Here is a 21,034-nt window from a genome sequence, read left to right on the forward strand (position 1 = left end):
ACCCTGGCCGCCCCGTCTAGCCACACGCTGCTAATATTTCTGCAGGAAAACGAACGCAAGAGTCCGCCAACGACGGGTGGGAACGCAGTAAGAACCCATCCACCTTGGCAGCTTGGGTGTCACCCGCCTAGGAGCGTGGAAAAGGGACGTGACAGCACCCGAGGCAGCCACCGTTGACGCATTTGCTGCGTGCTCCGTCCACGCTGGGCGCCGCGTGACTTGCTCCTCACGACAGCTCTGTGCCACAAGAACTATTTTAATACCCATTTCACAGCTGGGGGATCGAGGCCCGGGACAGAGGAGGAACCCGCTCCCCGTGGTCGGCTGGACCGGGGTCCTGGTGTTCATAGCCACGCCCGTTGTGCCCGCTTCACAGCTAGGACAGAGGGGGCGGGGGGCGGCGCTCAGGCCTCTGCCCTCCATTCTACCGCCTGGCTCGGCTTCATTGCACATAGAGAAGACAGCAACAAGGAAGGGGAAAGTGCAAGCTGCTTCTCAGCAAGCCCTGGTCGTCCCAGGAGAATTGCCTCAGTCGTTGGCATTTCTGTGCCTGTAGAACCCGGACCCGGTTTTTCCGATCGCTCAGAGTTGGCCAGCAGAGGCTCGGGCTTCCCCTTGGTCAGCAGAACCCGCTGGAGACCCTGCACTTCGTGCTGTCTTCCTGTAGCCCCCCGGCCGGACCAGAGGCCCCGCAGAGGTGAGGACGGAGCGGGGGAGGGGGGCAACTCCTCTCCCTGGGCACCCCAGCCCACGGTGAGACCGCAGCACTGCTCACCGCCCTGAAGGGCAATGTGCCCCAGCGATGGGCTGCAGGCACTTGGTTTAGGAAAAAGAGCTCCTAAAGAGCCAGGGCCACCAGGGTCCAAATCCCCGTCCGGCCAGATACCTGACCACCGGAAAGATCTGAAGTTCACCGTCTTTCATGGTAAATCAGGGTAGGGATCTCTCCTTCTGGGCTGTTTGAAGGTTTCAACGAAAACGGGATTAAGAGGGTGACGGGACTGACCAAGTTGCATCTCCCCTCCGCTGGCTGGGGACCCCACGGCCCTAGACGAGAGGTCCCGGCCCCCAGAGCCTAGGGGGCCTCACCGGCGACAGGCGTTTCCCTCGAGAGGATGTCATCCTTGGAGAAAAAAAAGACGCTGAGGGATGTGTCTCCAATCTGCAAAGAGAACCTGCAGCGTTCGTTCCCTGGATTGTAGGTTTATTGCGGGGGGAGGCTCGGGGAAGGGGGGAGGGGAGATGGTGAGGAAGATTAAGAGGAGTATCTCAAAGCTGTGTGTTCAGAGTGAGCTGCCTTTTCCTTAGCCTGGGTGTCGGGGGGAGTTGGTTTGCGGGGAAGGGGCCACTGGAGAACAGGATGGAGCTAAAGGCTCCCCAGGCAGGCGAAGAAAGACCATCGGCGATACAAGCTCGCAAATGGAAATAAGTTCTGGAACGTTCTTAGCAACCCGTTCCTCTCTCGATGTGACCACCCTCTCACACCCATCGAGGGGATGTCCGTAGGGGCAGGGGGTGGGATCTGATGGGACCAAAGAGCTCCCTGTGTCGCCTTCACCCTTCATCCCATAGGACTCACGGAAAATGGCGACAGGGCGCTGGCAGAGGGTGGGGCCCCAGACGGGAGTTTCTCAACCTCAGCCCCACTGACATCTCAGACTATGTCATTCCTAACTGTGGGCCTGGCCTGTGCATTGCAGGCTGTTTAGCGACCTCGCTGGCCTCCAGCCAGCCTCCCCCAGAGTTGTGACAGTTAAAACAATGTCTCCAGACATTGCCAACAACCCCTGGGGAGAAAACTCACCCTTGACTGAGATCCATGGCTCCAGGCCCGTACTGCAGGCCCGGCTGGGATCACACTGCCCTCTCCTATTTACCAAATGTATGGCATTGGTCTCTCTGTGCCTCAGTTTCCTCATGTGGAAAATCGGGATAATATTAGCCTCCATGTCACAGAATCACTGAGAGGTGTATCAAGTAGGGAAATGCAGGTCTGGCACAAATAAGCACGAAAATGTGCTTCATGTTCTAGGCCATGGTGCCCTGGAGACAAACTTCCAGAATCTAGCTTTGTAAGTCAGAGAGGAGAAAACATGTGTTTTATTTATTTTTAAAATTATTTTTTTAAAGTTTATTTCTTTATCTTGAGAGAGAGAGCATAAGCCGGGGAGGGGAAGAGAGAGAGAAGGGGGGAGAGGATCCCAAGCAGGCCCCAAGCTGTCAGGGCGATGCCTGACTCGGGGCTTGAAGCCGGGAGCCCTGAGACCATGACCTGAGTCAAATCCAAGAGTTGGACACTTCAGGGACTGAGCCACCCAGGCGCCCCAAGGAGAAACTCTTTATCTTTGATGCATTAACTCTACCTCCAGGACTATCCCAAAGAAATAACCAAATGGGTGGACCAACATTTAGGTAAGGATCAAAAATTATTCATAAAGCAAAAAATTATTTATGAAAACAAAACCAAAGCTCAAACTGAAGACAACCCACAGATTCAACAGTAGGGGACTTATCAGATGCACAATGACACATCCGTCTGATGGAATGTCACACAGACTTTAAACAGCTTGTTGGAAATTATTTGCTAATACAGGGAGCCACCGTAATGCAATGTTAAGTGACAAAAATTCACACAAAACTGTATGAACGTCATGAGTCTAAATTTTGGTTTGCTTATTTTCTTTTTTATTTGAGAGAGAGAGAGAGAGTGAGCAGGGAAGAGGAGCAGAGGGCCTGAGAGAGAGAGAGAATCTTAAGCAGGGTCGGTGCTCAGCACAGAGCCCAACTCGGGGCTCGATCCCACAACCCTGGGATCATGACCTGAGCCAAAATCAAGAGTTGGACACTCAACAGACTGAGCCACCCAGGTGCCCCTTGTTTTACTTATAAAATAAAATGTCCAGGGGCACCTGGGTGGCTCAGTCAGTTAAGCGTCTGACTTTGGCTCAGGTCATGATCTCACAGTTTGTGGGTTTGAGCCCGCATTGGGCTCTGAGCTGACAGCTCAGGGCTTGGAACCTGCTTCAGATTCTGTGTCTCCCTCTCTCTCTGCTCCTCCCCTGCTCATGCTCTGTCTGTCTGTCTCTCTCTCTCAAAGATGAATAAACATTAAAAAAAATTTTTTTAAATAAAATAAAATGTCCACAGTGGTCATTTCTGTGTGCTGAGAATACAGAAGAATTTTATTCTTTATCCCTAAATTTTCTACAGTAAATCTGTACTTATTTAAATAATTAGGGGGAAAACGATTACAAGAATGTTTGTGCCTTCAAACTATGTATGGGAGGACTTTTGTTTCTAAGTTCTTTCAGAAGCAGAAAGGAGGGAAGAGAGGGGCACCTGGGCGGCTCGGTCGGTTAAGCATCTAACTCTTGGTTTCACCTCGGGTCATGATCTTGAGGTTTGGGAGTTCGAACCCCGCATCAGGCTCCATGCTGACAGCGCAGAACCTGCTTGGGATTCTTCCTCTCTCCCTCTGTCTCTGCCCTTCCCCTGCTCGTGCTCCCTCTCTCAAAAGAAACAAATAAACTTAAAAAAAAAAAAAAGGAGAGAGAAAAGAGGGGAGAGAAAGATGACCATGAAAGAGAAGGCGTATCTTGAAGATATCATTTCTGACATAGCTCTGGGGCCAAGTACCAAATATAGCGGGAGAAATGAAAGGACGTGTCCCTTTCCTAAGGCTGCCACAGACTGGGTGGCCTGAAACAACGGAAATGTATTCTCTTGTAACCCTGGAGGCTGGACTCTGAAATCAAGGCGTCAGCAAGGCCAAGCTCCCCCTGTAGGCTCCCGGGGAAGAATCAACCCCTTGCTCACCTCCTGCAGCCTCTGGTGACTCGGGCAATCCTTGCCTGGCAACAGCTTGACTCCCATCTCTGCTTCTGTCACCACGCCACCTCTTCTGTGTCCTCTCCTCTTCTCGGAAGGATGACAGTCATTGGATTTAGCTCCCCCCCCCACCCCGCCCCCATCTAGGATGAATTCGTCTCCAGATCCTTTAACTGATTACATCTGCAGAGACACAGCTGTCAAATAAGGTCATATCGGAGGTTCCAGATAGACATGAATTTGAGGGGCACAGCTCTTCAACCTGCTACAGGGGACAGTCTTGAAAAACAAATTAAGGTTATCACAGGCAGGTGTATGGCAAAAATGATCGCTATGGAAAGTATAAAAGGGCGTAGCGTGAAAAGCGAGCTTCCCGGGGCGCCTGGGTGGCTCAGTGGGTTGAGCGTCTGACTTCAGCTCAGGTCGTGATCTCACGGTTCCTGGGCTCGAGTCTGTGCTGACAGCGTGGAGCCTGCTTCTGATTCTCTGTCTCCTTCTCTCTCTGCCCCTCCCTTGATCGTGGGCTCTCTCCCTCTCTCTCTCTCTAACATAAATAAGCATTCAAAACAAAAAAAAAAGCAAGCTTCCCTCTCTCATCCCTGACCTCCAATCCAATCAATGTTACTGGCTTCTTGTCTCTACAAACACACGTGTCTTTCTCCTACACAAGTTCAAGTGTAGTATACAGTGTTCCACACCCTGCCTTTGTATTTACCAGTGTATGCTGGAGATCCTTCCCTCTGTTCACATGGATTTGCCTCATTTGGTTTAATGACTACATACCGTTTCATCAGTAGATAAGCCCTAGTTTACTCAGCTGATCCATTTGGGGTGGTTTTTGATTTTCCTTTTTCCTTTTCTTTCTTTCCTTTAATTTTTTTATGTTACAAATAATATTCCGATGCTTCCTATTTGTATCTGCATGCTATGCCCGGCTCTTTTCTTTTTTTTTAATAGACTTTTTTTTTTTTTTTTTTTTTTAGAGCAGTTTTAAATTCACAGCAAAATGGAGGGGAGCCTAAAGAGATTCCCCTTATGCCCCCTGGCTCCCCACACACGCAGAGCCTCCCCCACTATTAACATCCCAGACCAGAGTGGTCCACTCCTTGCAGATGGTGAGCCTACGCTGACACATCGTTATCACCCAGAGTCCATAGTTGGCATCGGGGTTCACTCTTGGCGTACATTTTACGGGTTTGGGCAAATGGATAATGACACGTGTCTACCGCTATAGTATCTGACAGAATAGTCTCCCTGACCTAAAAATCCTCTGTGCTGCACCCATTCATTTCTCCCTCTCCCCAGCCCCTGGCAACCACTGATCTTTTTACAGTCTCCAGAGTTACGCCTTTTTCCAGAATGTCAAGTCATATGGTGGGAATCACACAGAATGTAGCCTTTTCAGACTGGCTCCTTCTGCTTAGTAACATGCATTTAAGGCTCCCCTATGTCTTTTCATGGCTCGATAGCTCGTTTCTTTTAGTGCTGAATAATACGCCTTTATCTGACGGGACCACACTTCGTTTATTCACTACCGAAGGGCATCTTGGTGGTCTCCCAGCTTTGGCAATTATGAATGAAGTTGCTATAAATATCCGTGTGCATGTCTTTGTGTGGACCTAAGTCTTCAACTCCTCTGGGGAAATATCCAGGAGCGTGATTGCTGGATCGTATGATCAGAGTATGTTGAGCTTTGTGAGAATTTCCCAGAGGTCTTTCAAAGCGTCTTGGCATTCCCGTGGGCAATCAGCGATGGTTGATATGGTGGTTGACATGAACCGCCGAACTTAATCAGAGCCCCCCAGCTTTACCCCCACTTGTTTGTGTGCGTATTTAGTTCTATGCAATTTTTTTCACACGTGTGGATTTGTGTGGTCAACACCACAAGTGAGATACAGAACACGTCCGTGACATGGATCCCTTGTGCCCCCCCCCCCGCCCCTTTATAGATACAGCCACCTCCTGGGCCTGCTCTGACTGTCCATTTTAACTTTTTCTGGCTCGCTATGTTTCAGACAGATCTCTTGTAAACAGTGTATATAGCTGGGCTTTGCTTTCTAAGCCAATATAAGGGTGTTCTCATCTTGAGAGAGGGTTTTTATCCTGTTTGTGATTACATCATTTTAATCACGAAAAATTACTGCTCCTCACTGTTTATTGGGGTTGGCATTGTCCTAGCTATTTCACAGATAACGAAAAGAAAACAGAGCAATGAGTTAATTTTCTTGAAATCACAGAACTGGTAAGTGACAGAGGGGGACTTCCCACCCACTCTGCCCTACTGTCTCTATACTAACTATAGGTGAGTTTCCTCTTCTGGAGGGTTAAAACCATGTCTCTTCCCAGCCGGACGCCCTGCCCTTCTGAGTATAGAGAAGAGCAGAGACACCGCTTGGACCTTCACCACAATGGAGGCCCCTCACATCTGCCAAGGTAAGCTTTTCTCCATCCCAGCCATTTTCCTTAGAGGGAGAACAGAATCCAGTGATGTCTTTGTAAGAGAAAGACGAAAAACGGAGTGATCCAGAACACTGAAAAGCACAAGGATACACAAAGACGTGGCTCCCAAAATACCAAAGTCCTTGCTCTCCTTGTGCTTCACCTGCTGCTGCTTCTCCTTTTCTTGCTGCTTTCTTGTCTTCTTCCCGGGTCTAACTGATGGGGTACTCTGGGGTTCGGCCTGGGACCATCCCTGGCCTCTGCTGGTACTCTCTCCCTAAGGCTCTTATGCCATTTCATGGCTTCGAGCGCTTTCTACACAGATGGTTCCCACATTTCATCCCCCAGCCGGAACAGGAATCATACATCCACTGCCTACTCAAGCATCGCTTGGATGTCTCACGGGCACCTCAGACTTAACCCACCCCCAGAGTGAGTCTGAAACGTTCACTGCAACAGTCCTTCGGGCCCCAGACCTGACTCACCCTGAAGTCATCCGGGACTCTGTTCTCCCACATCCCACATCCCCTGATGAATCCTGTGGCTTCTTACAAATATAATCCTTGCCATCACTTCTATCAACCTGGTCCCCTGCAGCTGTCCCCTCTCACTCTGACTATTGCAACAGCTTCTAACTGGCCTCCTTGCTTCCTCTTTTGCAAGTCTAGAGTCTATTTTGCAGCCTGAGGGATCATTTTTAACATATAAGTGAGATGAGGACCACTACTGGCTCATACAGTGTCCTGGGGCTTATGAGAAAAAGCTCACCCACTTAACAAGTGTAGATATAGCTCTGAGGACGCCTGGCTCCACAAATGGAGAGAAACTTCATGCAATCAAGCAAGCAAGCAAGCAAGCAAGCAATCAAAGTGCTCCTTTCTCCCGATAGACACAGCACCTCCCCCCATCCCTGGCCCCCAAGGGCTCACACCTTGGCAAGTCGATTCTGGGGTGGATTTTAGATCCCAGCTGTATGCTCAGGCAGGACCTTTTACAGTTCTCATAATACTAATATAGTATCAATATGTCCGTTGGAATCTAACTTGTAAAAAGGGCCTTATAAATTGTTCTCTTGTGAAATGATCTTTTCATCGTTATAATCAATTCGGTCACAACAGCCAATGGCTGGAAACAATCCAAACATACCAATCAGTGGAAGAATAGATCAATAAATTGCAGTGTATTTATACAATGAAATACTCCATAGCAATCATTTAAAAAATTTTTTTATGTTTATTTTTGAGAGAGAGAGAGAGAGAGAGGATGCGAGTAGAGGAAGGGGAGAGAGAGAGGGAGGCATAGAATCTGAAGCAGGCTCCAGGCTCTGAGTTGTCAGCACACTGCCGGATGCAGGGCTTGAACTCACAAACCGTGAGATCATGACATGAGTCGAAGTCAGACGCTTAGCCGACTGAGCCACCCAGGTGCCCCACAGCCATCATTTTTAAAATCAGTGATACCCACCACATGAGCGCATTTCATACACATCATATTGAGTGAAGGAAGCTAAAGAAGTTAGTCCATTCATGTGAAATTCAAGAGTAGGCAAACTGACCCATGGTTATAGAAGTCAGAAACCACTGTCCTGTATCTTGATCTGGGTGGTGATTCCTCGGGAGCGTATATAAGTGAACGTTTACTGAGCTGAGGACTTTACTTTGTCTACTTCCTGTATATAAGCTGCCCCTTGATATAAAATGTACAAACAATAGTTTGCAAATATTTAGTACGTTGTGAGTTTTTCATTATTTCGATTTTATGTAGTCTAAAATCCCTCCACAAACCTTGAACTTCACAAGGATCAGGGCACCGGCAGTAACCTTGCTTTCCATGTGCCCAACCAGAAGGCTGTCTGACTGGTGAGGACACCTCTCATTCTCCCATGGGCAGAACGAGCACGGCTTTGGTGGCCCAGGAGCTGGTGGATGACCAGGCGGGGAAAGGCTTCGAGGCTGGCATTGGTTTGCAGAGGTAACTGGGAGAGCTTTGTCCCCGGGGAAGGCTGCTTCTGCCGAAACGTCCCGGGCATCCTCTTGATACGTGACGAGGAGAAAAAAGGGACTATGCTAAATATTTTGGACAGAAGAAGCGAGATCCCGTCAGGTGCATGACCCTGGGCGATAGGCCTCAAAGGGCAGAAACTGCCCCCCTCTCAGAGGGCAGGCTCGTGAAGGCTCACACATCACCAAAAAAGCCCCTTCGTGGCCCTGCATTGATGAACTCGGGCCCAATTATCCGTTCATCGGCAGAAGCCCCCAGCAGCTTGCAGCCCAAGGTAGAAAATCAGCATATGTCCGCTGAGTGAGTTAGGGCATCTACACTGTGTGGTGCCTCCTCCAGTGGGACCGCAAGTCTACACCCGTCAGTGGGCACCGCCGTCTCGTGACTTTGTAGTGAGCACAGAGTGGGGGTGTCAACTCTGCCCCTGCTCGCCCTTTCTCCTCTTTGTCTCTATTCACTTGAGGAAACACAGCGAGCAGGCAGGGCTGCGTTGTGGGATCCGTAAAGCTTAAGGTTCCTTGGCAGTGCCCGCCTCCTTGCCTGCATCCCTCCCCTTTTCCACGGCCAGCACCCTCCGCCCCACAACCTTCTGCTCCGTGACCTGATTTATGGCTGCTGGTTAACTGATCACTGGGCCTAAATTTTCTAGTTTATTAGCGCTAAGGGGTTTCCTGGGAGTCTATTTAGTTTTTAACCTTTCCCATTAAGAAATTGGTGTGTGTGTGTGTGTGTGTGTGAAGAGAGAGAGATTCAACAGTATAAGCATATATACTTCAGTGAGGAGTTCCTGACGTCAGCTGACAGAGGAGAAAGAAACAACCGGCAGGATAGAAGGTTCTCGGAGCTCCGCCCCCACCTCATGCGCTCCTCAGGGCAAGTCCCCCTTCCCTCTCTGGGCTTCTGTTGCCTCTGCTGAAAAGTAAAGGAGGCAGCTTGGGTCTTGGCTGGGGTTCCTTCCAGGTCTGATTGCCTCCTCTGGGCCAGGGAACCTGTGTCGTCACCAGGCCTCCTACGCCCTCCCTGGTGGAGCGATGGCTCTTGGAGTCCGTTTGCTCTTGCCCGATACCGCTCTCCCGTAAGGTCAGACTCCGCTGGGGTGATACTTTGTACCGTGAGATACTGGGGAGGAGAAGCCTGGGTCCCTTTGTCCCTGACGTCTTCCACGAAGGACCAATCCCGTCTGTTTGAGTGGCCAAGTGAAGCTGGCCACGTGCCGAGGAGAACCTCCAGAACGTTGGTGATAACTCACCTCAGTCCTCTTGGTGTCCAACTCCTGGTGGAAGCAAAGGTCACCACGGCAGCCAAACTCAAGGTCACGGACGTGTAGGCTGCGTTGTACAATATGGCGCCTCCTTCCTCTGACTCGCCTCTGTGTATACGGGACCCTCAACCTGGTCTTCTCTTTCTCCTGCGTTTCCCACACCGGTCCCTCCGTTAGTCCCATGTTGCTCATCTTGACTCAGATCTTACCATTCCCCCACTGCCCTTTCCTGGGTGACAGTGTCTCTGAACAAGGCTGAAAATGTCCCTCAGGACATTTGTCCCTCCAGAAGCCCCTCTTACGTGTTTCTTCTCTTTACGGAAGGAGCAGCTCCCAACAGCGTTCTGGGACTCTCCACAGTTGGGTCAGAGGTAACAGAGGTGTCAGGGAGAGGCAGGAAGGACTCAGAGTCAGGAGTGGCGAGAGCATCCAGAAAACGCAATGGGCCTAAGAGTGTGACTTTGCCACCTGGGAGACTGAAGCCAAATCTTTATTTCACTCATCCACAGGGACCAGGATGACATTCTTCCGTGTGAAGGTGTGCAGCAAGGAGAGGAGGGTCTGTCACCTGAAGAGATAACATTTTTGGAAGAGTTCCCCATCGTGAAGGAGGAGCTGGAAGCAGGCATCAGAAAGCTCCACGCCCTTGCAGACCACATCAACACAACCCACAGAACACTCACCAAAACCAACATGGCGGCCAACTCCATGGCGGTGGTCTCAGGAGCCATGAGCATCCTGGCTCTAGTCCTTGCTCCAGCAACAGCAGGAGGAAGTCTGATGTTCTCCGCTGCTGGTAAAGGTCTGGGGACAGCAGCTGGGGTCACCAGCATCTTGATCAACATTTTGGGACACTTTCGAAATCAAGAAGCCCGAGCTCAGGTCAGCAGCCTAGTGCCCACCCGTGGCCACGAGGTCGGGGAGCCCGGGGGGCAGAAGGCGTCTTACCTCATGGCTGTTGGAAAGATGGCTTATGATTATGGAAGTGCCATCAAGGATATTAAGAAGGACATCCGCGCCCTTCAGATAGCTAGAGCCCACCCACGTCTGGCCACTGCTGCTAAGCGTCTCCTGACCACTGGCCGAGTCTCGGCCCGAAGGAGCAGGCAGGTGCAAAGGGCCTTTAAAGGCACGACGCTGCTGATGACGACAAACATTCGCTTGCTGGGGAGTGCGATGGCGGGCTTATCCCTCGGCCAGGACTTGACCGCCCTCCTGAAGGACTGGAAGCGACTGAAGGAAGGAGCAAGGACGAAGTCTGCGGAAGAGCTGAGGGCCCAGACCTGGGAGCTGGAAAGGACGCTGACAGAACTCACCCAGCTCTATGAGAGCCTGAAGCGGAGGGTGAGGCTGACATCTCCCTCTTGGGTGGAGCTGGGGGAGGGAGGCGGGAAGTTTGAACTGGGACTTATGGGCACCAAGGCTTATGGGAAAGGTGTTGAAGGAGCCGGGGCGCGCGCGCGCGTGTGTGTGTATGTGTGTAGTTTGCTTGGATGTTCCTGAGGACGTGGGGCAGACGGTGGCCCCGAAGGTCCAAATGACGTCGGGGGCATCTTGATGATAATGGCACCTGTCCTGGACAGCCCTGGTCATGCCTTCTATTTCTTTCTCAGTGCTCTAAGAGGGTCTTTCCGGTTGAACAGAAGAGGGCACTGAGCCACACAGAGTGTTGTGGACTGGCATGTGTCCCCTGAACATTCATGATTGATCCCAATGCGACTCGGTAGAGGTCCCAAAGAGGGCCTTTGGGAAGTGATTGGGGCTGATTCAGGTCTCAGGAAGGGGTGATTCTATACGACTGTGTGCTAAGCGGAGGAAGGAACACAAGAGGGCTCTCTCTCTCTCTGCCTGCGCCCGCACAGAGGAAAGGCTGTGGGAGCCATCAGCAAGCCCGGAGGGACATCTCACCAGGAACCCAATGGGCCGGAGCCTCCAGAACAAGGAGAAAATACATTCCTGTTATCCAAGGCGCCGGCCTGTGGTGTTCTGCTAGGACAGCCCCAGCTGGCTAAGACGGGGAGCTTCTGAGGCTCGCCAGGTTCTCAGCTGGGTGGTGACAGAGTCAGGATACACAGCCAGGAAGCCTGACCGCAGAAGCCCCCGGAGCCGCCCGCCAGGCTGAGCCGGAGCCCTCTGTAGCTTTCCTGTGACTGCTGTTTTCCTTTCTTTACAGAAACTCTTCCAAGAGGAAAGACCCAGGAGCTCATCTTCGGGAGGAGCCACGGGGTCTCTGCCCCAGCCCCCAGCCAGGCGTGGGGAAGCAGGACCCCAGGGGACACAAGAGGATGAGGGCAGGCTGAGCCGCCGCCGGGCCTCTGAGCAGAATTAAAAGGGGCAGGGCGGAGGCGGGCTGGTTGGCAGAAGGGATGCCCGGAAACTGAGCAACCAGAAGGTCCACCTGGGTCCCGAGGGTGCTGTCAGCTGGTGAGGGTGGCCAGAGCCATCTGTCCTGCTTCTCCTTTGCCACCCGGCTTCTTCATTGTCCCCCACTCTTCCCTGGGGAGCCACCTCATTCCCACTGCTTTGTCAGCACCCCGTTCACTCATGTGCACACAGGCTCTCTGCTAAGCAGGGACCATGAGACAAGGAAGGTCCCTCAGGTGAAGGTCACCTTGGGCTCACCTTGCGCTCACCGGCTGCCTTGCTCTGCTCTCTTCCTCCCCCTGCCCTGCCGTAAAACCCTGGGTTTGCACACACAGGGATGTCACCGCCGGACCAGATTCCATCAGGAGCCCTCCCTTTCTCTCCAAGTGCTCTGCGCAACTTAGGACCTCTCCAGGCTTCCCCATTCACCTGTCTCTTCTTTTCTTCTTTTTTATGTTTTCGCTGCTATTTTGAAAGCAGTGCATGGACATGAGGTACAACTTTTTTTAAAGTTCAGGAAAGTAAAAACCAGGCGTTGGAAACAATGCATCAACCAAGGGTGACCACTGTTGGCAGCCGGGTGTGGAATTTCCTTCCCGTGGTTACTTGCTTTGGGTGTTAAGGTGTAGGGGTCATTAGACTGCGTGCGGGCGGGGGGGCGGGGCTTCCTCCAGGCTGCCTTTACATAATAGATTTTTTTTTTTCTGCAGCCCACTGAGTGGTCTTGCTCTCATTCTCAAGTCCTTCATTTGCCTACAGATCTAGCACTTTCCATTTTGCTGTTCTCACTTGGTTTTTATAGACTTTTTCGTGTGTTGCACAATATTCTCTTGATTATATGTAGTCTTTTATTATATTATTTTTTTATTTTTTTTAACGTTTATTTATTTTTGAGACAGAGAGAGACAGAGCATGAACAGGGGAGGGGCAGAGAGAGAGGGAGACACAGAATCTGAAACAGGCTCCAGGCTCTGAGCTGTCAACACAGAGCCCGACGTGGGGCTCGAACTCACAAACCGTGAGATCATGACCTGAGCCGAAGTCGGACGCTTAACCGACCGAGCCACTCAGGCGCCCCATATGTAGTCTTTTAAATTAGACACGTTAGTCATCACTTTCTGTTTCAAGTGGCCAAAACCAATGCAAACTGGCCTACCCAAAAAACGGGAGTTTATTGACTCATGTACTTAAAAAGCTTAGGGGTACAGTGGACTTCAGGTGTGTCTGGATCCAGAGGGTAAAAATGATGTCATCAGGTTCCCATTTCTTTTTTTTTTTAATATGAAATTTATTGTCACATTGGTTTCCATACAACACCCAGGGCTCCTCCCAACAGGTCCCCTCCTCAACGCCCATCATCAGGCTCCCGTTTGTTAGCCAGGCTTCCACCAGGTTGAGGGAAGAGGGCCCACCCCTCCCGGCACCCCCAAACCCCCCAGTGGCCCCCTTCCTTCCAGTTGGGGGCGTCCAAGGGGAAAGGGGCGGAGCAAAGGTGCAGGGACCACTCTGATTGGTCAGGACTGGGTCCCGTGCCTTTGCCCCGGCTGGTTACTGGTAAGAGTTTATGGTAAAACAGTGTGGTTACTGAAAAGAGCCGGAAGAAGGAAAGTAGCAAGGGGTCCGGTAGCTGCCCTCCTCTTTCAGGGACATTTGGACTAATGGCGATTTTTAAAACGTATACATAGTGGTAAAGTGAACATCTGTGTGCCAAAAACTTGTTGCGTTATTGTTGAGATTTTTTTTCTCGAAATTGTGTCCCTGAATGGGGGTGAAAAGAAGGACAGTATGAAGGGAAAGGAGGAGACGCCCCCCAGCCCCGCATCACGGTAGGGAAATAGATCATGGGAAGTTGAGGAAAGACTTAAAAGAGTGGAGGGGAAAGAGCCACCGTCGCCATTTCAGACCACAGCCTGCCCGTCGTCTGGTTGTTTACACCTCTCACCGTCCAAGCAGCGAAACGGTTGCCATCCCATGCCTGGGCCACTGTGCTACCTGCTTCTGTTGTCCTCGTGTCCTTGTTTTAAGTTCTTGGTGAGCATAGCGATGACCTGCTCTGTGAATGAGCCCCTGAAGGAAAACCATCTCATCCTTGAGATATCAGTCAGTGCTCCTTTCTCTCTTTTTTAAAAATTTTCTTTCTTTTTTTTTTTTTTAAATTTTAGAGAGAGGGCACCAGTGGGGGGTCGGGGTGGGGAGTGGAGAGCTGAAGGGCAGAGGGCAAGGGAGAGAGAATCTGAAGCAGGCTCTGTGCTCGGCACAAAGCCAGACCTGGGGCTCCGTCCACAACCCTGGGATCATGACCTGAGCCGAAATCAAGAGTCAGACACTCAACCCACTGAGCCGGGCCACCCAGGTGCCTCCCTGCATTCCTCTCTGATAAAACTTGTGATTCCTGCCTGAATGCAAATCCATAATCTTTTGAACTTTTACAAGACATAAGAAACTATAGAACCCTGTAAAAACTGTTCATTCTCCGGAGCACTTTCTTCCCTGTGACGAGCGTGTTTCCCCGGCAGCTGTCCTCACTTGGGCTCGAATAAAACTCTCTTTCTTACTTCTAGAGATTCCACAAAGGTTGCTCATTGTGTGTCAACAATCAGTAAATAGACAGCTTTCTCCACATTTAATACTGTTGGCTTAGTGTATGTGTCCTTAAAGTTCCAAATAAACGCTATCAGTAATGATACCAGGCACAGAATAGGTAGTCACTAAGCCTGGGGTTTTGTTTCTTCTGTGGAATGTCTGGAAGAAGACGTGAAAGAGTGAGTTAGCATGGAGGTCGGAGACCCACCTCCGACACTTACCCGCCGGGTTCCATTCCTGGATTTGGGGGCCTCAGCCACGACCCACGTGTAACCCAAATGAAATCCAGGGCTCCATTTGGGCGTGGATTTGTGGTCTCGGAGGAAATGTCCTTGGCAGAAAGTCCAGTCCTTATGAAGGCTGTTGAGCCAACACTGGGAGGTGGGAGGTGGAGGGTGGGGGGCGGAGAGGCCGTCCTTCCCTCCCCATCCACCCCTCAGCCTCAGCCTCTCCTCCCAGAGGGTAGGGGCTCCCAGACAGACTCTTCGCTGCACCTGTCTCTGCACCCCACTCCCTGACTTGGAGCCCCAGCGACCCTTCTCTCTCCTCCCGGCAGTGCCTTCCATCCTGGGCTCTCTCCGCATCACCGTCTGTTTCTCTGATGTCTAATCTTACACCACCCGGAATCCTGGAGAAGGGGTGCCTTCACCTCATTGTGTCTCCCCGTTAGTTAAGGCTTTGTGCTCCTGGCCAAGAGATGCCCTTTAACCATCTGTGTCCCTCAGGGCAACCCCACCCCACCACTGGCCTCGCTCTTCCAGCTTGAGTGGGGTTCTCATGGGTGCCCCATGCCTGACTCCACCACGGCCAGTCAGGAATTCTGAGAAGCCTATCGGTTCTGAGATGTAACCTCTCTTTTAGTAAGCGAGGGAGTCGCACACGTTGGCATCCTCCCATGAGTGTGGAGAAGCAGCTGTCAGGTGCCCCCGGATGCCACAATCTAACACACACAAGTTCCAGGCTTCTCCAAAGCGTTGGGCCTTCCAGAGGGGCCAGTGAATTTGTCCTGCCCAGGCTGAGGTCTGTGACAGCAGCAAACACGTGGTCAACAGTCCTGCTGGTGACCTGCTCCCTCCCCCCTACTAGAAGGAAATTAGGAATCTCAGTCATTAAGCTAAACCCCAAGTCAGCTGGGGAAGGGGGAGGGGCTTCAATTAGGTCTCAGAAACCTCACTCATCCAGACCCATCAGCACCTGACTACCTGTGGGTGGCCTCAAGGGGCCTTCATGTGTCACCCCAGCTCACCCAGGTCCATCTTCAACTATGAACTTCAGGCGGCCCTTGAACTTGTGAAAAAAATGCAAAATATTGTCATCTATAAATCACAGTCCCGTGGGTCTAAAATCTCACTTTTAACTGCAAGCAAACCAAATGGCCATGTGTTCTAGTCAAGGCACATGTTACGCTCAAAGAAATAGCTGTCTGGGGGAAAGTATGTCAGAAACAACTTGAACCTATTCCTGGTCCCTTGAGAAAATGAAAAAGACGTGTGTTTGTGGGAGAGAGGGGGGAAGGGAGAGATAGCCTGAATTCATTGTTACAATTCACCTAGACAAAATCACAGTGGAAAACTAGCCTTCCTTTCTTTGATAGGCAAGATCATGGAGACCAGCCCTGTTCAATATGGTAGCCCCACTGGTCACGTGGCCACTCAGCACGTAAGATGTGCTGTATGTATACAACACCCACTGGATTTCAAAGGCATAGTGTAAAATATATATATATATATATATATATATATAATATCCAATTAATAATTTTAAGTGATCACATGTTGAAATGGTAACATTTTGGGAAGATGACACTAAATCAAATGTATTGAAATCAGTTTCACCCGATTTTTTAAATGTGCAGAAAATTTACAGCTACATGGGTGCGGCTTGCACGATGGTTCTACTGGACGGCGCTGATGTAGACGGTGAAATAAAAAAGACGAACATAATTTGAATGGCGAGTTGGGATGTGTGGGGGCTAATAAACAGCAGCACTCTTCTCCCTCCCAAGTTTAGAGCCAATGAAGAAAGAGACTTGGTTCGGGCAGGTGGAGATGAAAGTATCGTCTTGATTAAAGTTGTTGGAGGAAACGGCTTTGGAGGAAATGGGTTGGATGCCCCATACGGCTTGCTGCCACTCCACTCCTCAATTAGATGGTCTCACCCCCTTTCCGTGCATGGTACTGGACAACCTCGGGCCAGCCCTGTAAGCTTAGGAAGGCCAGTGGACCTCAAATCCATGGCATTTCCTTCCAGCCAACTTGCCCACCACATAACTTGCTCATCCTTCCTTGTAGTTGGAAAGCAAGATGGAGGAATTACTTGGATGGAATTCCTCTGTTCGGAAACGGAATAAGTGTTCCTTCTACACTTCCTAATCTTCTTTTAAATAAGCATCGGATTTATCTGTCAAGTCCACGGTCAGCAGGTGGCAATCAACCATGCAGCAGAACGGCCCTGCTCTCAGCTTCACCCTTCTGTCCCCTCTATACCAACCACTTCTGTCTGGATCATCCCGGGTCAGCTTTGGGCAGTATAAAGTTTGCTGCCGAGAGGTTTTGAAATGGGTCAGATCAGGGACGCCTGGGTGGCTTAGTCGGTTAAGTGGCCGACTTTAGCCCAGGTCATGACCTCACGGTTCATGAGTTTGAGTCCCGCGTCGGGCTCTGTGCTGACAGCTCGGAGCCTGGAGCCTGCTTCGGATTCTGTGTCTCCCTCTCCCTCTCTGCTCCTCCCCTGCTTGCACTCTGTCTCTGTCTCAAAAATAAAAATAAGCATTAAAAAAGTTTTTAAAAGAAATGGGTCAGATCAAAACAGTAGTAAATGAACTCTAAGGTCTCACTATGACCAGAATTTCTCCCATTCCGCATCCCAAATGATATCCATGTCCAGCATAGCTCTTCAGAGATTTTTGCAGTGAGGTCAAGATTTAGCAGAAAGATAGCCCAACGGTAAATAGCTAGCAGTGAGAACCCCCACATTGCTTCTAAGCCCCTTTCCATTGCAAATTTCCAGGAAAAAAAAATATGAAAGTGTGATCTCCTTGCAAATTAAAGTTTGAAAGAGTTAGTCTGAAATCAAATCGTGTTGCCCTCATGAGATAAAAGTTCAAAGAGATCAAAATCTTTTAAAGTCCAAAAGAATCAAAGTCCAAAACCAAATTCTCCTCTAGAGCCCAAGGCATTTTTTAAAGTAAAAAAAAAAAACATCCTCCCCAGTGTCTTATTTCGGTCATTTTCAGTTAAAGGGGTTCTTTGATTTAAGGTTTTAAACTTAGGAATAATTCCAAACATCCAGAAGAGTTCAAGAAGACTCGGAAGAACGCTCACATACCTACACCCAGATTCTAAGCTTTGTCGGTAGAGGGCGCACTGCAGACTTCTCCTCGGGGCTCTGGTGTGAGCTCCTTTCCTGGTTCCCGTGGAGCTCAACCACCAGGTGGAAGCCAGGGGGGATCGATCCCAGTGAGTTCATCATCACCCCCAGAGGCAGCTTTCTAGTGGGTTCCAGGGCTGCCCCACCCAGCTTCCCAGCTGACACTTTCCCCAAAGGTGGCTTCTGTCCAGGTGGATTCCCAGGGAGGTCAGCAGCACCCCCATCACCTTGAGAGTTTTTGTCGGCACCCCAGTGGGGAGGTGCCTGCGTACAGCCTTGGTCTGCAGCACCCCAGCAAATGTGGTTGCCTCCATTCTTTTTAAAAATTATTAGTTACCAAATCTACCACCCTGCTCTGGGTGAAGCCACAGTCTGGGTATCTGAATTCTAAAACCGTGGGGGACCTCCTAGGATGAAGACATTCGTCGCGGTGAAACGTGGCTTGGAACCAGTAGACAAGTCTGAGGAATTCAGGGTGGGTACCATGGAGGGATGGTCCCGAGGGTGGATCAAAATAATATTTTAACGAAAGAGAGACAGAATTTGGGGCCGCTGAAGGAACACAGCCTCCCCAGGCGTGACACTAAATTTTTTTTTTTTAACTGGGTAAATGGCAATTCTCTTTCTCTTTTCTTAAAATTGCAGTACAATATACGTAGCATAGAATTTTCCATTTAAACCATTTCTATGTGTACAGTTCAGTGGCATTAAGTACATTCACACTGTTGGGGCACCTGGGTGGTTCTGTTGGTTAAGCGTCTGGCTCTTGGTCTCAGCTCAGGTCATGATCTCATGGGTTCATGGGTTCGAGCCCTGCATCAGGCTCTGCACTGACAGTGCATTGCAGAGCTTGCTTGGGATTCTGTCTCTCCCTCTCTCTGCCCCTACCCTGCTTGCACTCTGTCTCACTCTCTCTAAATAAATAAACTTAAAAAAAAAAGTACACTCACACTGTTGTGCAACAATCACCACCGTCCCTATCTGGATCATTTTTGTAATCAGTAACCAAAACCGTCGCCCTTAATCGCTAACTCTTAACCCCTCTCCCAGAGGCCCTGGTTACCAGTGCTGGGGTTTCCATCTCTCTGCATGTGACTACTCTAGGTAACTTATTGAAGCGCAATCATACGATACCTGTTGCTTTGTGGCTGGCTAATTTCACTTAGTATAATGTCCTCAAGGTCCATCCATGTCATAGCACGTGTTGGACTTCCCTTCCTTTTTGGGGCTGAATAACACTTGGTCATGTGTATACAGCGTGTTTTGGGTAGCCACGCATCCACCTGTGGTCATCTGGGTTGTTTCCACTTCTTGGCTATGAAATGCTGCTGTGAACACGGGGGAGCAAATGCCGGTTGGAGTCCCTGCTTTCAGTTCTCTTGAGCCAATCCCCAGAAGTGGGACTGCCCGAACAAATGGGAAGTCTATAATTTTTCGAGAAACCGCCATACTATTCACTGTAGCAGCTGCACTATTTTACAGTCCTGCCCACCGTGACCACGGGCTCCCATTTCTCTACAACCTCGCCAACATTTGTCATTTTCCAGTGTTTTTCCAGTAGCGGCCGTGCTAATGGCTGCGAGGTGGTCTCTCGCGGTGGTTTTGACGTGCATTTCCCTGATGACTGGTGATGTCGAGCATCTTTTCATGTGCTTATTGGCCGTTTGTATGTCTTCTTTGGAGAAATGTGTATTCAAATTCATTGCCCAGTGAACTTTTAACGTCATGAATTTGTAATGGTTAACATCGATTTGGAGCTGCTGTGTGCGGCCTGGCTGAGAAACTACCTGATAGCAGGGAAAAAATAGTCTCCTAGTCCCATCTATCAGCGTCGAAAAGAGCTGCAAACAGAGTTTCTCTTCCTTGTGGTTGATCCATTTCCTGAGCTGCACTGTTTACTGAGGCCAAAGGGTCTGGCATCAACCAAGACCTATTCCTGAGGAAAGAAAGAAAGAAAGAAAGAAAGAAAGAAAGAAAGAAAGAGAAGGAAGGGAGGAACAAGGAAGGAAAGGAAGGAAGGAAAAGAGAAGGAAAGAAAGAAAGAAAGAAAGAAAGAAAGAAAGAAAGAAAGAGAAAAGGAAGGAAAGGATGGAAGGAAGGAAGGAAGGAAGAGAGAAAGAAAGAGAAAGAAAGAGGGAAAGAAGGAAAGAAAGAAAGAAAGAAAGAAAGAAAGAAAGAAAAGGAAGGGAGGGAGGAACAAGGAAGGAAAGGAAGGAAGGAAAAGAGAAAGAAAGGGAAAGAAAGAAAGAAAGAAAGAAAAGGAAGGAAAGGGAGGATGGAAGGAAGGAAGGAAGAGGGAAAGAAAGAGAAAGAAAGAATGAAAGAAAGAAAGGGGGAAGAAGAGAAGAAAGAGAGAGAAAGAAAGAAAGAGAAAGAAAGAAAGGAAAGGAAGGATGGAAGGAAGGAAGGAAGAGGGAAAGAAAGAAAGAAAGAAAGGAAGGGAGGAAGAAGGGAAGAAAGAAAAAGAAAGAAAGAAAGAAAGAAAAGGAAGGAAGGGAAGAACAAGAAAGGAAAGGAAGGAAGGAAAAGAGAAAGAAAGAAAGAGAAAGAAAAGGAAAGGAAAGGAAGGATGGAAGGAAGAGGGAAAGAAAGAGAAAGAAAGAGACAAAGAAAGAAAGGGAGGAAGAAGGGAAGAAAGAAAGAGAGAAAGAAAAGAGAAAGAAAGAAAGAAAGAAGAAAGAAAAGGAAGGAAGGGAGGAACAAGGAAGGAAAGGAAGGAAGGAGAAGAAAGAAAGAAAGAAAGAAAGAAAGAAAGAAAGAAAGAAAGAAAGAAAGAAAAGGAAAGAAAGAGAAAGAGAGAAAGAAAAAGCAAGCAAGCAGCCTTTCATGAGGACAAGGCCACCTGCCTCCGTGAGCTGCCAAGTTCATAACCACACATGACCTACAAAACCAAAGCCAAAGACCTAAATTTAAGCTTTAGCAACCCCATGTGTTATTTTGCCCCTTACACTCTTAGTATACTTCTCCAAGTTTGGGGCCACTGCAGCAACCCAGAGCTAGACACAAGCAAGAAGGAGGCAGATGGACATGGAAACATTACCTTCGTTACCAGCGAAGCTGTTGGAGAATGAGGCGAGCCTTCTCTGCAAGGCATGTGGGCTTGTGAGGATTTCACCGCACAAGTGGCCGGCTCCTTTCCCGGGGCGCAGGCGTGCTGGGACAACTGACAGTGTCCTCTGTGGGCTTACC

At 49.7% G+C, this 21,034-nt stretch overlaps 1 protein-coding gene across 5 annotated transcripts; it reads left to right on the forward strand.

Moving 5' to 3' along the window:
• Positions 1-562: 562 nt before the first annotated feature.
• On the forward strand, positions 563-12,561 carry APOL6 (apolipoprotein L6). 5 transcript variants are annotated; one of them, XM_015079179.3, is made up of 5 exons: positions 563-697; positions 6,175-6,261; positions 8,112-8,238; positions 10,039-10,873; positions 11,703-12,558. In XM_015079179.3, exons 2-5 carry the CDS (start codon positions 6,237-6,239, stop codon positions 11,856-11,858), a joined length of 1,143 nt encoding a protein of 380 aa, XP_014934665.3. In that variant the 5' UTR covers positions 563-697; positions 6,175-6,236; the 3' UTR covers positions 11,859-12,558. The 5 variants fall into 5 exon arrangements, with proteins under 5 accessions (XP_014934665.3, XP_026926686.1, XP_026926685.2 ...); XM_027070884.2 differs by lacking the exon at positions 563-697 and adding an exon at positions 713-1,198 and having other exon boundaries at positions 11,703-12,560; XM_027070885.2 differs by lacking the exons at positions 563-697; positions 8,112-8,238 and adding an exon at positions 712-1,198 and having other exon boundaries at positions 11,703-12,561.
• The last annotated feature ends 8,473 nt before the right edge of the window (positions 12,562-21,034 follow it).

This window comes from Acinonyx jubatus, chromosome B4, assembly GCF_027475565.1.
Source record: "Acinonyx jubatus isolate Ajub_Pintada_27869175 chromosome B4, VMU_Ajub_asm_v1.0, whole genome shotgun sequence".
Classification (NCBI taxonomy): domain Eukaryota; kingdom Metazoa; phylum Chordata; class Mammalia; order Carnivora; family Felidae; genus Acinonyx; species Acinonyx jubatus.